This window comes from Anabas testudineus, chromosome 7 (assembly GCF_900324465.2).
Source record: "Anabas testudineus chromosome 7, fAnaTes1.2, whole genome shotgun sequence".
In the NCBI taxonomy this organism is placed as follows: Eukaryota; Metazoa; Chordata; class Actinopteri; order Anabantiformes; family Anabantidae; genus Anabas; species Anabas testudineus.
In genome coordinates, this window is record NC_046616.1 from 1,698,112 (window position 1) to 1,716,181 (window position 18,070).

Below are 18,070 nucleotides of genomic sequence, written 5' to 3' on the forward strand. Positions count from 1 at the left end.
CTCCTCAGAGGCCTGGGGAAGACCACCACAGAAAGTCTCATAGTGCACCAAGTCCTCAGTGTACTCACTGCTGTACAGGTCTCTGTAGAACTCCACAGCCCTCCCCCTGATGTGACCAGGGTCCGTCAGTACAGCCCCTACAGAGGAGCGCAGGCCGTGGATGTACCGGCTCTGGCCATTCCTCTTTTCCAGACTGAAGAAAAAGCGGGAGGGAGCATCCATCTCTGCGACAGCCTGGAATCTGCACCGGACCAGTGCCCCCTGTGTTCTGGTGCCCAGTAGGCTGGCAAGAAGAGCCTTTTTGGATTTGAGGACGTCAAGGTGTCCTGTGTTTCCCGTGGAATCTGCCAAAAGTTGCAGTTCCACAATATCACTCTCTAGAGCTTTAATCGACCTGGTAACGTCCCTAGTGACATTGAGAGTGTACTGTTGGCAGAATTGCTTAATCTGGACTTTGCCACAATCCCACCACTGTCTAAGATTCATAAAATCAGATTTCTGGGTTTTAAAAGTCTGCCAAAAGAACCTAAAACCATCTTTGAAACACTCATCAAGCAACAGTGAATCATTAAAAATCCAGTATGCGCTCCTGTGCTTAATGTTATTAATAAAAACATGACACAAAACCATGGAGTGATCAGTAAAACCAACAGGTGTGATCGAACAGGACCTGAAAGAACTCATCTGGTGCTTAAAAGAATAAAAACGGTCCAGTCTCGCTAAGGAGATCGAGCCATCTCTCACGTGGGACCACGTGTACTGTCTGTCAGAGCCGTGGAGGCTCCTCCAAACATCGACCAGCTCATGAGCTTCAGTGACCTGTTGCAATACACGCCTAGATGCAGGATGAGGCTCGATGTGGTTCCTGTCTAGATGGTCGTTCTCAGTACAGTTAAAATCACCACCTAAGAACAAATAGTCTTCACAGTTACAGTGAATCAGAACAGAGTTCACTTCATTGAGGAGCAGGAGTCTCTCTGCTCCTGTATTAGGAGCATAAACATTGACCAAGAGCACTTTGGTACTTTCAAACACCGCCTGTACCACCAGCAGTCTGCCAGGAACCAATTCAGATGTAGTGAAGGAAACTGGGGGGCAGGATCCAGAAAACAGGATACCTACACCCCCGCTGCTGCTGCTGCCATGGCTCAGTACCACCTGTCCAGGCCACTCCCTGTGCCAGTCAACCTCATTACTGCTGTCACTGTGTGTTTCCTGTAGTAGCATCACGTCAATGTGATTCAGTTTCATGAGGTCATACAAAACCATTCTTTTCTTCAAGTCTCTGGCCCCGTTCAGATTCAGAGTGCCAATTTTAAAAGTAGTCATGGGGAGAGAGAAGAAAAAACAATCACCGAACAGCAGCAAGAAAACCAGGGCAGGGAGTGAGCACTTAGAACAACCCTCCATCATCCTCAGGTTCCTGGCTCAGCTTGAACACTATTTTCTTAAGCCTGTACACCTCCTGGTCCGTGTAGCCCCCTTTACCTCTGCTCCTCATCTGACCACGGACTGAGGTCACAAACAGTTCCGTATCAGAAAAATAATCCTCAACTTTAACACCCTTTAAGTTCTTAGTACGTAACAGAAACAGTTTGACTCTTTCGACACTGTACGCTTTCAGCCTCTGAGACTGGGAGGAAGCAGAACCGGACATCTCAGCATCAGTGCCGGGGGAGTCGTCGACCCCACTACAGTCCGACTCGGCTGCCTTCAGGCTCCTCAGGCCTCTACCTCTGACCTTTTTCACAGCCCCAGACTGGTCCTGGGAGCTGCCCACAGTAGTTTTACTTTTCCTTTTTCCCCCTGGTACTGTGGGACAACTGTCACCTTCGTCCATCACTGCGTCCTGTTCAGACCTCGGCTCCTCAGCACACGGCACCATCTCCCCTTTACTCACTGTCTGTACTACTGATGTGTGATCAGCAGCATCAGTCCCCACCACCTCAGCCTGGTCACCCCCCAGGGCACCTGCCTCAGGCTCATCCTGCTGTCCTGCATCTCCACCCTGCTCCTGCTCATTCACCTCAACCCCTCCTTTGTCCCCTGCTGGCTGCTCCACCCCATCATGGACACCATCAGACCTGCCCTCGGCCTTCTCAGGACAGGCCCTGATGAGATGTCCTCCCCTCCCACAGCCAAAACACTTCATGGTCTCAGACGTCACAAACAGAACATAATCAAAGTCATCAACCCTCAGCTTCAGCACCAGGTTCAGTTCTTCGTCCTTATTGTTCAGAACCATGTAGACCTGACGTCTGTGGGAGATGACGTGACGCAGCTCTGGCTGTGTACATCCCGACGGTAACCTCCGTAAAGGAGACACTATCTTCCCGTGTCGGGACAACTCTCTGCACAGCAGCTCGTCACTGATAAACGGAGGAACATTAGACAGAGTCACTTTCTTAGAGGGCTGAGTGAGAGGAGACACAGAAACAAAGGAGTCACCGATCACAACACCACTTTCAACCAGGCCGTGAACTTTATCAACGCTGTCGAGGAAAAGAACGACGGAGCCGTTCATCCTGCAGCTGATTTAATACTTTGTGGACCGACCACAGCGGCCACAGCGACCACACACTCATTCACAGAGAACCGGGAGGCAGCGGACACTTTCAGGCCGTGCTTCCGCGTCAGCTCGGTGAGGAGCATACCTCCACCTGCACCTGGACGCCGACCGGCGAACGCCGGTCGGACACAAAAGCGCACACAAACCCCGTAAAACACCCCCGACCCCCCCTGTATGAAGACCAGACTGTACAACAACAGTTAAAAAGACACCACCGTGAAAAAAGTAAAGAAAAAGAACGAAAAACCACAAAAAACACACGAAAAACGCTCCGAGCTCTGAGAGAGAGAGAGAGAGAGAGAGAGAGAGGGAGAGAGAGAGAGGTAAATATCGGTCTAATGTCTGAGTTAAGGATGAAGTTCAGGCTGGAAACTGTTTTAAATGAACCTTTTAACAAAACTAAACTAAATCATCATGTGAGTCATTAAGATCAACAGGACAGAGCTGCTGCTTCATTTCAGCTCGTCCTGCTGCATCTCTACTACTAGATCTTCTACTTCTCCAGAGTGTGGAAGTTCAAGCCACAGGCAGGACGAGCCCCCTTCAGTACCCAGTATCCAGCTGTACCTGCGTTCCTACGAAGTTTACTTTGACTGAACTTCAGCTGAATGAAAATGTCATCTTTAGAAGACAGGGTTGGAAGGAGCACGACTGAAAGACGGAAAAGAGTAAATATCCTCTCATTATCTGACACATCGTTTGCAGGTTTTTCTTTAGGGACTCTTGTTATGTGAGAGTCGTCAAAATGACATTAGTCTTAATGAGCTGTCGGATCATTAGGCCGTCAGCTTCCTCCCCAGAGACGGGGGGGGGGGGCTCGTTTGTATGCAGCTGTGGATCAGAGGCGAACACCAGCTAGAAACATGTTGCTACAAATCCCCAGCTGCAAAACTGCTGAACCCACAGCTGGAAAATCCTTCAGTCAAAGTTCAGATAGAAGACAGAAGGCAGAAGGCCACTGAGAAGATGTAACGGGACACGTTATTCAAGTTTGATGAACTGATGAACTGAATAATGTGAAGTGAAATCAAACTATTTCCAGTTAGAAATAAACAAAACAGCAGTAAGACAAAAAGAAACTCGACCAATTCTTACTGAAGCAGTGGAATCAATAATTAGAGTTCTGTACTTCTGGTTCTTATCATAGTGATTTATAATCTGAGTCTGTCTGTGCCCCCCCCCCCAGTAGTAGCCTCCAACTAAACATCTGCATGAGAATGAGTGTTTAGGACGTGAACTGCAGACTGGGCTGGTTCAGGTCATCAGGCAGCTCCAGGAGGGATCAGGGCTCTGTTTGCTGTGCAGAGGTGAATTTTAAACACACACCATGCAGATCAGCTGTGTATGAGGCGGTTGAAGCGACACAGCGTGAATTAAATCTAATAAACTCAAAGATTTAAGAAAGTCTCACAGAAACATGACTTCTAAATCGATTCTTTTTTAAATTGAACAGTTTCAATTTCCTCCTTTAAGGATTTTAAAGCAGTGAGAACATCAAACAGCAACATTATGGAAATGAGTTTGATTTTGACTTCTGACTTCTCATTATTCACAGAAACACGACGACGCTCGGAGCTCGGCAGCAAACACCGAGCTGTGACTGTGGAAATGTAAAGTTAATAAGAACAACGATTGCCGTCTTATGAATGTTAAAAGCCAGTGTTGCAGTGATACATGTTTATGTGAAGGCGTCCCCAGAACGACTACTGTGGATTTACATAATAGGCACGACTGTGAATAAACCAGCGCGTTCTGTGACGTCTGTCAGTGGCTGTTTCACACATAGAAAACTTATAAGGCATCATTTCAATGATTTGTGTTTGTGTTTTTACAAACAGTGAAATGGTTCTGAGAGCCGGGAATGACTCTGAATGACGAGAGTAATAATACAGAATACAGAGGAAACAAAATGATGCTCTGACCTCTGACCTGAGAGAATCCTTGATGTTACAGTATGTACACTGTCTGAACAGACCTTTCCTCCTGGTGGCTGCTTCAACTTGTTAAAGCACAAAAAGAACAAGTGAGAATAACTTCAGTAAGAGACAATAACTAAAGGTGAGAATCAAGTTTTCACACTGCTACACACTCCCAGTGTATCTGTACGTGCACAAACCTGAGGCTCTGCCTCCACCACAATAACATGGAGCTAGTATTTGGACAAAATGTCTCCTGCACTTTAAAATCTCTATATTTACATCATCATCAACCACATCGTGGTGTTTCTAATCTGGGGAAGAGCAGCCTGGTTTCTGCAGTTACATCTGACTTCTTGATGTATAGAGTGTGTAACCAGGTCTCTAATTGGCTCGACCGACCAAGTGTAGAGGTCTGCTGCACGTGAAGCCCAGGTAACGAACGAGTCTACGGCTGTGCTGGTTTTTAACACACTGGGAAGGTTGTGACCAACGATGTGTTCGCTGACTGTGCTGCATCACTGAGGAACACGAACAGACGCTGACGACGGAGAAAATGCTGTGGATGAAATCTGACTGTGACAGAAGCGTCAGTGAAACGCCTGAAAGCTGAAATGTAAATGTCTTTAGATTGTGAATCGTAATTAAGATAGTGGTGATGAAATAGATGGTTTCCTGGAGGCGGGAGCTTTACTGGAATCTAAAACACACAGATGGATTTTTGTTTTGTGTGTGTGAGAGAAGATAAATGTTATCTGCATATTAATGTTTATAGTGAAGGAAGCTGTGTGTGTGTGTGTGTGTGTGTTACTGTGTGTGTGTGTGTGTGTGTGTGTGTGTGTTACTGTGTGTGTGTGTGTGTTACTGTGTGTGTGTTACTGTGTGTGTGTGTGTGTTACTGTGTGTGTGTGTGTGTGTTACTGTGTGTGTGTGTGTGTGTTACTGTGTGTGTGTGTGTGTCGACTTTCTTTTCCTTCATGGTGATAAAAAGCTGTTTAGTTCTGAGGAAACGTCTGTTTTAGTCTTTTCCAATTTTTCTTTTTGATTTTCTTAAAGTCATTTTCTGTTAATTCATGTTTTCAGTGTTTTTTATCAGGTCAGGTCTCAGTAGACTATAGGTACCAGTACTATAGGTACCAGACTATAGGTACCATACTAGGTAAGACTAGGTAACCAGTACTATAGGTACCAGTACTATAGGTACCAGTACTAAGTAAGCTATAGGTACCAGTACTATAGGTACCAGTACTATAGGTACCGGTACTATAGGTACCGGTACTATAGGTACCAGACTATAGGTACCGGTACTATAGGTACCAGTACTATAGGTACCAGACTATAGGTACCAGACTATAGGTACCAGTACTATAGGTACCAGTACTATAGGCACCAGTACTATAGGTACCAGACTATAGGTACCGGACTATAGGTACCAGACTATAGGTACCAGTACTATAGGTACCAGTACTATAGGTACCAGACTATAGGTACCAGTACTATAGGCACCAGTACTATAGGCACCAGTACTATAGGTACCAGACTATAGGTACCAGTACTATAGGTACCAGTACTATAGGCACCAGTACTATAGGTACCAGTACTATAGGTACCAGTACTATAGGCACCAGTACTATAGGTACCGGACTATAGGTACCAGACTATAGGTACCAGACTATAGGTACCAGTACTATAGGCACCAGTACTATAGGTACCAGTACTATAGGTACCGGTACTATAGGTACCGGACTATAGGTACCAGACTATAGGTACCAGACTATAGGTACCAGTACTATAGGCACCAGTCTTAGTTACCCGACCTAGGTACGGACTATAGGTCCCCGACTATAAGGTTACAGTACTCTATGTCCCATTACTATATGTACCAGACTATAGGTACCAGTACTATCGGCACCAGTCCTATGGTACCAGACTATAGGTACCAGTACTATAGGCACCAGTACTAAGGTTAACCGGGATTAGGTACCAGGGACTATAGGTACCAGTACTATAGGCACCAGACTCATAGTTACCGGACTATAGGTACCGGACTATAGGTACCAGGACTATCGGCACCCGACTCTAGGTACCATTCTAAGGTACCAGACTATAGTTTAAAAGTACTATAGGGACCTGTACTATAGGTACCAGTCCTATAGGTACCGGTACTATAGGACCAGTATATGGAACCACTACTATAGTACTCAGAATTTTAGTACCAGTTATATAGTTACCCGTACTTATAGGTACCAGACTATAGGTACCAGGTACTATAGGTACGACTATAGGTACCAGACTATAGGTTACCAGTACTCTAGGTACCCGTATAGGTACCAGACTATAGGTACCGGACTATAGGTACCAGTACTATAGGCACCAGTACTATAGGTACCGGACTATAGGTACCAGACTATAGGTACCGGTACTATAGGTACCGGTACTATAGGTACCAGTACTATAGGTACCAGACTATAGGTACCAGACTATAGGTACCGGTACTATAGGTACCAGTACTATAGGTACCAGTACTATAGGTACCAGTACTATAGGTACCGGTACTATAGGTACCGGTACTATAGGTACCAGTACTATAGGTACCGGTACTATAGGTACCGGTACTATAGGTACCAGACTTTAGGTACCAGTACTATAGGTACCAGACTATAGGTACCAGTACTATAGGTACCGGTACTATAGGTACCGGTACTATAGGTACCAGTACTATAGGTACCAGACTATAGGTACCAGTACTATAGGTACCAGACTATAGGTACCAGACTATAGGTACCAGTACTATAGGTACCAGACTATAGGTACCAGTACTATAGGTACCAGACTATAGGTACCGGCCTCTCTGGTCTTTGCTGTTTTCTATAATCTTCCGTCCCGTTCTCGGCCTCAATCCTCAGCTTGACCTCCATTAGACTGTGAAAGTTCACTGCACTGATAGAGGTGAGAGGTGAATGAAAGAGAAACTGGAAAGAAAAACCTCTTTCTCCTCGTTGAGCCTTCTTCCCTCCTCTCTTCTCCCACTTTCATCTTCGCTCTGTGATGTCGATGCATTTTTACATTTTTGCCATTTTTCCCCCATTTTCATTGTTTGTCCTCGACTGAATTAATCTCCTCTTTCTTCTTCTCTCTCTCTCCCTTCCTCCCTCAGGAATGATTATAGCATCTCTCCGTTTCTCTCAGCATGGTGGGAATGAAAAATGAATTCTTGTGTGTGTGTGTGTGTTCATGTACTATGGGTGAACAAGATAAATGTCAGAGGAGTGTGTGTGTGTGTTCATGTGCAACCATTTCTGTTTGTAGGTGTGTGAGTGTGTTCTGATGATCTGCTGATGGATGTGCTGGAAGTGTGCGTTGATGGAATCAGTAAATAGTTAATGAGTAGAGAGGAAAACAGGTTGAAGCCCCAGGAGGGGATGTAGATGGAGACGCCGACACACAGAACACATGGCGACAACAATATAGGACAATAAACGTAATCACCATCAGCTCCATATGTTCATGTGTCGCACTCGTCGCTCTCTAAGCTGAAGTCGTCTCTTTTATTCGTCACTACTTTGCTTTTAATCAGTTCTGCTGCCTGTTTAGCAGTGAGCCTTTATAGACGCTGATGTCGGTGCAACAAATTGGACCAAAGAGAAATATATCAACGTTTTTACAAGTGCTTGGAAATGTGATATAAAATTTTATGTTCCCTCACGGATGAATCACAGGGTAGGTCCCGTTTATTCTTCACTCTCATTTTCGAGCTTGAATCCACGTTTAACCTCCACTCAGCACAAACACCTTAAAGCCAAATTAAAACAGTTGTAACTTCTAAACTGTGAATAGAAGGAAGTCAGAAACAATATGTGACACAGAAACAACAGGAATTCTTATCTAGAACATTACGAATATAAAAATGTTGAGACTGCATTTAAAGGAAACATCTGAGATCTAAACCTCAGATAAACAACTGTACGTGGCATCAAACAGCGCAGCACACAGCAGGAGGTGTAGTCTTTAGAAACCACTGATGTAGTAACTACCTGTTGAAAAAAGAAATGATAGAAGAAAACAACTCTGAGCTTCATCGTGTCCAGTCAAACTGAAATCTTCATTAGCTTGTGTGCGGAAGCAGCCGGGCTGTTTCCAACAAAAGACGACAGTCAGCTCTTTCCTGCCGTTCAGTTATTAATTTCACACTTCACTTAGCTGTGATTTCTTTCGGGCTAATGTGGCGGAGCCCATTCGGGACGTGTATTGTTACCGTTCCTGTAACCACACATACACACCAGTATAATGAGCAGGAGCGCTGCAGGGAGTCTGGAAAAAATAAAAATCACCATGATGCTGGTGAATATTCACATTTGACACAAACAAACACAACGACAAACATCACGCTTATTATCATTTGTTAAAAGTGAGATCAAGCTGAAAACAAAATAAAAGCCCAAATGTTACAGCCCGTTATGTAGACAGCGTGAGGAGGACTGAGCATGTCGCAAACACAGAACATTATAAATTCTTATAATTCAACAGAAAGTTCGACCTTTTAATAATCGTTCCTCTGCAGCCGTTTGATCTATGACAGGAAGTGTTGTGTTGCTGGTTCTGGGGATTTGAAAGCATCATCAGTTCATGTTTGTAGATGACTGTTTTCATGATTCTCCTTTTTCACAGATATTTCAAATCGTTTGAACTATTAGGACCCTGGTGCTGGGCTCGACTACAAACATGAGCACGTGTAGAGCTGGTTCCATTTGAATTCTACTAAGTTGGGGAATTTAACAATTTGCAGGATTTCACGTTCTGACTCTGATGCTAAATAAAATAATTGAGATCATTTATTCTTTAAGATCTGTCTTGCACTCAGGGTGACACAGTGTAAGCCCGGCTCGGTAGTCATTGATAAACACAAAAGCACACACACACACACGCACACACACACACACACCTGCTGTCTCCCAGTGAAATGCCTTTTGTCGGGGTGAAAATTCTAGGCTGACCTACTTAATGGCAGATGAAACACACACACACACTCAGTGACCACAACAGGCCTGATAGATGACTGTGGTTATTGAGTGGCTCAGGCTTCATCGACACACACGGACACACACACGGACACACACAACCTTCAGAGACTGTAATGCATAACAATCAGCTCTAAAACAAAGGCAGGGAGGGGGAGAGGTGTGTGTCTGTATTCATGAGCTGGTGTTTGTGTCTCACCTGGAAGCAGCAGGTGGGACTTGGCTCTCGCACCTTCAGCCATTATGTGTCCGCGGACGTTAACTTGACGTGATGATTCCAACGTGCTTGAAAACCTAATAACAGAGACACAGTGTTGTTAATATTACACTGAACCGTCTCATAAGTAAATACCTTCACGCTTCTTTCCAGGCAGGTGTTTCTATGTACATTGTCTCACAGTGATGTCTGCGCACACTCTTCTGCTTTCGGCTACAGTACTTAGGCTAATGTGCATCAGCAGCTGTGCATGTGAGCTACCGATGAGTTACTGACTGAGGTCGATCCAGCACCGTGTTATAGAAAACCACTGGGTGGACTTCTTTTAATCTGCTTGTTACGTATCACACTGTTAAAGCTGTTTATGTCTGAGTCCAAACTTTGATCCTCTCTCCAGTGTCATGTCCATGTTTCTTATATTAAGTAAAAGAAACAGCTGCAGCTGATTTGTTGGTGTCTTGAATCAGTCCAAGTCTTCTACGCTGACAAGTTTAAGACGATAAAACAGGTTTTACTCTTTACTGGCTGTGTTTAATCTTTAAATGTGGGATTTTTTAAAAGGTTTGTTTAGTTTAAATCTAGAAATATGTCGACAAACCACAAGCGCCTCATTGTCAACAACAGAAAAAGAAAGAAGGAACTACTGAATGTATGGTTCATCCCTCCGTTGGTCTTTAATAAGGTTTCACTCACGCTGCTGGTGACAGTCACCTGCACAGCCTTTAATCACAGATTTCTTTAATGTGTGTAATGTGTCTGAGAACATGGTTCTTTTGTTCCATACACAATAGATCTTCTTCTTCTTCTTCTCTGCCTTCTTGAGTTCATCTTCTTCTGATCTTTCTCGCTCCACCTCACCTCAGTAACACATCCATCTCTGTCTCCCTCCTCCCCTCATTAGCAGAAAGCCTGGAGTAACTCCCTGCGGCCGATGGACAGACACGGAAACATAAAGGTAAAACGCACTTGGACGTTGCCGTCCATCATTAACAGTCTCAGCCTCTTCACCAGCTTTCGTGTCCTACATCCGTCCATCTGCCTCCTATCACTCATGGTTAATAAGGTTCCACTTCCACCTGTGTCACCTACACACATTTTAATCTTCCATTTATCTGAGGAAGCTTTTGATAAGTGTTTGTTTGAGGATCACGCTTCTCATTCGTATATCAACATCTACAGTGGCAAAAAAAAGCATGTGAACCTTTTGGAATTTCGTGGTTTTCTGCATTCATTTATCATAAAACATGATCTGTGCTGATCTAACCATAACCCACTTGATCTTCATCAAGTCAAGTGTGTATTAACTAAAATGTGCCTAAAATAATAACACAAAAAAAATTTTAATCTTTCATGTCTTTGTTGAGAACAACCATACAAACCCCGTAGTGATAGTGGAAACTGGTTGACGGCCAGACGTCCTCCTGTAGACCTGTGCTCACTGCCCGGCGCCATGGAGCCATGTCATTTTCCATAGAACACTAGAACTGACAGGTCGGCCACTGGACCGCTGTGCTTTTTACAGATGAGCAGATTCACCCTGAACATGTGACAGACATGAAAGGTCTGGAGAACGTTATGCTGCCTGTTACATCGTTCAGCATGACCGGTTTGGTGGTGGGTCAGTGATGGTCTGGGAAGGCGCATTGAGGGAGGGACGCACAGACCTCCACAGGCCAGACAACAGCACCCTGAGTGCCATTAGGTATCAGGATGAAATACTTGAGCCCACTGTCAGACCCTAAACTGGTGCAGTGGGTCTTGAGTTCCTCTTGGTGACAACAATGTCCGGCCTCATGTGTTGAGAGTTTGCTGGCAGTTCCTGAAGGAATTGATTCCATTGACTGATCCCTAGACTGGTCTGACCTAAATCCAGTAGAAAACCTCTGGGACATTATGTTTTGGTCCATCCAATGCTGCCATGTTGCATCTTAGACTGTCAGGGAGCTCAGTGACCAGATCTGGGAGGAGTTACCCCTGAGCATCATCCATCATCTCAGGACATGCTCCATTGTCAGATCTGTATACAAGCATGTGGGGGTCATACAAAGTACTGAGTAGCATTTTAAGTAAAATGAGCTATTGTGCTGCATCATTTTTCGACTTTAAATTTTCATAGTGTCTTTAAATTCAGCCCTCTGCAGGTTGATCATTGTCATATCCATCAAACAGGGTGGATCCTTTCATTCCTAACATCACTCACTCCGTATCAGTACAAATGTCCAGCATGATTTTTTACCCATTGAAATCTGTTCCTTTAATTTTTTTTGAGTTGTGTTTCTGTTCATAATGAACGTGTTCACACACAGTGAGACAGAGATAGGATTTATTATCTCAGAGTGAAGGAGACCAGTTTGAAATGATGTAGTCATCTTTATTCATTAAAAGTCTCCAACCTTGAATTCTTTCCAGCTTCTTATTTGTCTGTTTTCTTTGTTAATCACAGCCCTCAGACGCCTGTTTCCGGCTTGGTTTATTAATCATCTCTTTTATTCCTCACATACTGTTTTCCTTTTGGTTTCAATGCTCATTTGTCAGCTGGTGTTCACAGCTGAAAACCTCTGGTCACTCCGATTTTCCCTTTTCTTTTCTTACTGACGCCTTATTTTTCAACATGGATTATTTTTCATGTGATGCATGAAAATGGAAACACAAGTCATTAGTTGTCTCCTTTTTGTTATGGTGTTAATTTCTCCAGGCGTACTGGAGCGGTGCTGCTGCCTGCGATGCCAGTGTGCTGTGTACAATTAATGAACACCATCCTGTGCAGCCTTTAGTTACTCCGGCAAAAATCCCCAATGTTTTTACCTCTGTACAGAATGAGATATACATTCATACTATTCATAAACATACACAAGTAAAGAAAGGCTTCTAAACAGCATCTACACAATTAATGTAGATTAAAATTAATATTAGAAAGCTAACGAGGGATAATGAGACAAATGACCTTTGGCTCTGTGGCAATAAACCGAGGCCACAAGGGAGCAGGTTATTGGTTTTACAGTGAAGAGGTCATCGGAGAAGGAGGAGAGACGGACAACAAGCACGACTGTACAAAGTTGAACCCTGCACTTCAGATGTGATGTAGCACCAACATACATTAGAGGAGCATGTCTTCTGTGAATACACCCATGATAAAGGTGCCAAACTGAGCTTCAAAACAAGACCATGATGAATAAAAATGTGTTGCTCAGCACTGTAGGTGGTGCATACAGCACGGAGTAAATGTGTGCAACATGTTTTCATTCAGTTGTAATTCAGTGCACACACGGCCCATTAAAGCAATTAGTGTTACACCCATTAAAATAATCACAGCCACAGCATGGCCCAAGGCTGCAGCCACATCATGGCCCAGTCATACATGTAATACAGAGCAGGAGTGTACCACAGTCAGCTCAGCCACCCAAGTAAAGTACTGTGAGGTACAGCTTCGTACCAGGGCATCCCACAATCCCACGGTGAAAGATTTTCAGCTCATTTTTTAATTTACTGATGTAAATTCTTCGTATTTATCACGGCATCATAATGACACTGTAAATCTTCAGCAGGTGAGAGGAAGAAGACCCTCGCAGCTCCCACTGGACAGGGCACAAAACTCGCAGGAGCCTTTGCACCAACCCAGCTCCATCCGCAAGAGTCACAGAAGGAAAGGTGAAGTAACACCGTCACCTCTCCAGTTCCTTCATGTCACACAGGCGTTCTCTCCTCTTTCCCACATTCTTGTCTCATCTAATCTTTTCTTCATCCCACAGTCTCAGTCGATGCAGCTTCCTCGTCTTTTCTCTTCATCATACACTTCCTCTATTTCATCATAGTTTTCCTTTTTTCTAAAATATCAAATAATTCTGTTTTATCTCTTGACTTAGAACATCGTTTCTGATGTAACTGCAGCATCTTAGTTTCCCGACTTTTGTTTTAATATTGGTTTTCTGTCATCCATCTCCCTCACTAAGATAAAAAATACATACTGTTTATACAAGATGCAGTACAGTTTGATTTTTCCATCTACTTTGATTTTGTTGAGTCCCCTGTTGGTTTATTCTCACTACAGTGAGCAATCACATTGCTGTTTAGCAGCTTCAGGACTGATGCAACTGTACCTGCAATTTAACACAAAACATCCTAAAATTATTTTTTCTTTGCAGACTTCACTTCATCTGAGGCCGTGACAGTATTTTATTTATTCCAGACTGAGAAAAGTTCAACATCTTCTGAGTCAACTGAAGTTTTAGTTGTAGCTCCTTGTTTTGTCTTAAACCAACAGAATAAATGACAATTATTAGTAATTAATGAACTAAATTAAAGTTGTTTAGACTACAAAACGAAGCAGCTAACTGGATTTCAGTGGTGGATGAAGTATTTAAAAGAGAAAGAGAAACAAAACCACAGTAAAAGATTCAAACATCTCTCACTGACCCAGAGAAAAGTGAGGGACTGTGATACGACATTAAACTGAGCTTGTGACCCACTTTGTTTTCACAGGTCCAATTTGATCTCAGCTCAGTTCTGCCTTTTGTTTACTGACGTCTCCTCCGTCCCTCAGGTACGTTAATGTGCAGCGGTAACGGGACCAGCAGCACCCTCTCCTCTGTTGCCATGGTGGCCATCCCAGACTGTGTGGACAACGCTACGCAGACGGACATCAGCTTCCAGACCATCATGACGCTCGGGAGGACCAGAGGACACCACCACCACCACGGCCGAGGAGGCTCCTCCTCTCCTCCCCCACCTCCAGCTTCACCCCCCGCCCCCGACGTCATGGGACCGTATGGGATCAATGAGTTGTAAGACCTGACTCTTTGTTTTAGAATAAAATAATAAAATGTCTCCAATGTAAAAAAAATCAAATCAATCATTCTGGACTGAATGGTGATCGGTTTTTCGGTGTCTCGCTCCTTCAGCTGTGTGTTTGAGTACAACGACCCCAACGACTACTTTGACGTCTCAAATCATGAGGTGGACAGACAGGACGACCTGGAGTACGAGGTAGGAATCCTGCTGCTGTATGAATATAAACTAAATATCACCATCAAATGAAACGTGTCGAGTCGATTCATTCTCCATTCAGTGAGGCAGGAGTGGCTTTTTTTAAACAGCCACCCAACTGCCACAGAATCCCCATCCCTGAGAAACAGTTCTGACATCTACATGTATGAAGCCACGTGCAAGTCATTAAGTTTGATGAATACATCTGGAAAATAAAGCAGCTGTGGTTTTTCACAGTTGCTCGTAGAGAGGAGACTCGCTCAAAGATTAAATTGACAAGGTGTTTTCACTCGACGCCGTTTTCCTCCATTTATTCAGATGCACATTTATGCTCATTCACAAGTGAAGCTCAAATGAACTAAATCTGGAAGAGACGGCTTCACAGTGTTCGACACAGAGCAGACGTGCTCAGGTTTCAGTCCTCTGTTTAAACTGGTCGTGGAGTTTCCCCCTTTTGATTATGAAGCTTCCTTTGCAGGTGTGACTCGTATTTGATTGACTCAAACGGGGAAATCAAGTCTAAAAACTATGTTTAATCATACATGTCTGCACTGAACTTGAGCTCTCGATGCCTGTCTGCACTCAGAGTGCTGAATGTGCATGTTCTAGTCAAACTGCTCATTTCATGCTCTGTAGATACTGTGTGTACTGCCTGACAGTTTGTACTGTTCAAAGACAATAAACTATTTAGACAGGTGATTTATTTGATCTACATTACTCATATCCTAACGCACACGCTGTGTTTTGAGTTGAAGTGGAGGACGTGAAGTGAAGAGGGCTGAACATTGATTAAATAAAGAACCTGAAGAATGGAACAAGTTAGGACGAGGAAGAAAAAGGAAAATACAGAAGAATGAAATCAACAGCTGTTACTGAAACATGATCAATTCTACAAGTTTTCACGTTTGATGGAGATAAACTCATCTGATGTGATGGTTTGATCTCCTACGGTCATTTGTCCAAACTTTTCCAAATTCATCTGCCCAAAACTGTTTTTGTGATCAACTGATGGTCTAAGATAACTACAGACCCTTCGCTGGGCCAGTTTCTGATGTGACCTGATCAATAATCAGATGTTCTTTCAGGAGGTGGAGCTGTACAAATCCAGTCAGCAGCAGAAGTTGGGTCTGACAGTCTGCTACAGGACGGACGATGAAGAGGATCTGGGGATTTATGTTGGCGAGGTAACAACAATCTTCAGCGTTACTCTAGTTAATTTAACTTCTGACTGAATAATCTATTTGTTAGTTTTGCTTGAACAAACAAAAGTCTGCGTCACACATTAACGAGCTTATGGAGGCTGCTCCTACCTCACCACTCATCTTTCTATCCATTCATTTATAGCTTTCACCAGTTATTCACTCTCTTTCCATCCATCAGACGGGTTCCACTGGTTACTCGTTCATGTCTTCATGAAGTTGTTTGTTCATCTTTCAGTTCTTAATGTGCTTTTCTTTATATTTCTCTCTTCATTTTTCTTTTTAGGTAAATCCAAACAGCATAGCAGCCAAAAATGGACGGATCAGAGAGGGTGACCGAATACTACAGGTACACAAACTGTTCAGACCACCCTGTCTTAACAGGACCGTCCTCAGTGTGACACCACATGTCAGAAACCTATTAAACAAAGCATTTCAATTAGTTTTTCTTCTTAATGTAATACTAGCAGTGCTCTGTTTAATTAGAGCTTAACCGAGATTGAAGCCATTAGTATTGTTCATCACGATGATAAAATTCAGAGGCTAAACTGTTTTAATGAGCCAAAGATTTTCCCTTTAGACCTCGAACAGTTCAGCCTCAGAATGATGAAATGATGGTAAAATGAAACATGTGTGTTCATAAATATTGAACATTGACCTTCAGCTGCATTTCGTGCAGACGGCCACATTGAATCTTTGCCTTTGCCGAATGAACTGACTCTACAGGTGTTAAAATAGATTCTAATCAAACTATGTAAATTTATACCTGAATCCCACAGGACAGTCTTGTCCAATCAAAGAGAGCCGTCAGCAGCCCAGTTACTGCTCTCCTAAAAATAGACACAGAGAGAGGGATGGATGGAGGGAGAGACATCGCACCCTGTGAACCTCCACAGAGAAACTGTCAGTTTTCCTAAATGAAGACTTTTCTTTCTTCACAGTCTGATTTCACCGTCTGTCCACCTGTGAAAGCTTTTCATCTCTCTGCACCTGTAACTTTCCTGAGTCACCATCATGATAACAACTGCTCTTAAGTATAACTAAGTGAAGGCGAAATACAGTCCAGGTCAGCTCAAAGTGAGCCAGAGACAGAATACATGTGTTACCAAGGCTGGCAGCACACCTCAACACTAAAGTCGACAAAACCGTTCCCACCAACATCCAGATTTCTGTATCTTGACAGACGCACAACTTGGACTGAAAAGGAACCCAGTAAAGGATGGTTCCATTTACCGCATGTCACTAGGCAACCACTGAAATCCAGCAACAACACAAAATCTTCAGACAGTCCCGTAACATGTGATCCCATCACAAACACCTTCATATTTGACAGTATTCTACCCAAACAGGACAAGAGCTTCACATAGAAGACAAGAGTTGGAGTCAAGCATGACATGAAGTTAAGGAAGCAGTAATTTTAGTACCCAGGGACCCCACCATGCCACGTTTAGTGTCTGAATCTACCCTGGAGGTCTTAAAGCACAATTCTTACCAAATCACGTCCGTGCATAGTTGTCCGGCGTTTCTGAACGTTTAAGGTGAAAATATCTGTTACACTTACAATAAACTGTGACTTTGGTCTCATGAGAGCGATGGGACCATAGACTGTCTATATACACAGTCTACGGACAAACGACCTACAGCAGTGTTGAAGTTGAGGGGATTACTTTCATGTCACCATTTCTCAGAACAATCTGACTTTAAATGTCTAAACCTTGTAGATATTCTTACAACTTATTATTTCTAAAAAGATAAAATTATCAAAGTGTGGTAACAGGAGCATCAGTGGGAGTTTGATTAGGACCTTTTTAATTCTCTTTAATAAGCGTTTTTGTTTTGCTGGAAAGCTCGATAATAAAAATCAAGTGTGAATAAACTGATCTCCCTGACACCTTTCTGTAATTAACCTCTGACCCTAAATGTCAGGGAAAAGGTAAAGTTGCCATGAGATTAGAATACAAAAGCAGCACCTGGTGTCACCATGGTTACTGAGCAGCAGATGAATGATGTCAGCTGTGGTTCCCATGACAGCCGTCACCACAGAGACAGTCAGAAGGCCATTTGGACTGATGTGGTGTCTCCCTGCAGGTCTGGGGGACACACCTCATTTCAGTTTTCCATCTGTCCCTACAGACTTTTATATTCATTTTCCCCTTTTGTAAATAATA

The 18,070-nt window shown here is 43.5% G+C and overlaps 1 protein-coding gene across 1 annotated transcript in view; it reads left to right on the forward strand.

The window, feature by feature from the left end:
* The window catches only part of LOC113167498 (PDZ domain-containing protein 4-like), a 36,240-nt gene that overhangs the window by 7,891 nt on the left and 10,279 nt on the right, over positions 1-18,070 (forward strand). The window contains exons 2-7 of the mRNA XM_026368163.1: positions 10,622-10,675; positions 13,266-13,368; positions 14,261-14,501; positions 14,619-14,703; positions 15,789-15,887; positions 16,189-16,251. Coding sequence (XP_026223948.1) covers positions 10,622-10,675; positions 13,266-13,368; positions 14,261-14,501; positions 14,619-14,703; positions 15,789-15,887; positions 16,189-16,251 — 645 coding nt within the window. The remainder of the gene's footprint in view (positions 1-10,621; positions 10,676-13,265; positions 13,369-14,260; positions 14,502-14,618; positions 14,704-15,788; positions 15,888-16,188; positions 16,252-18,070) is intronic.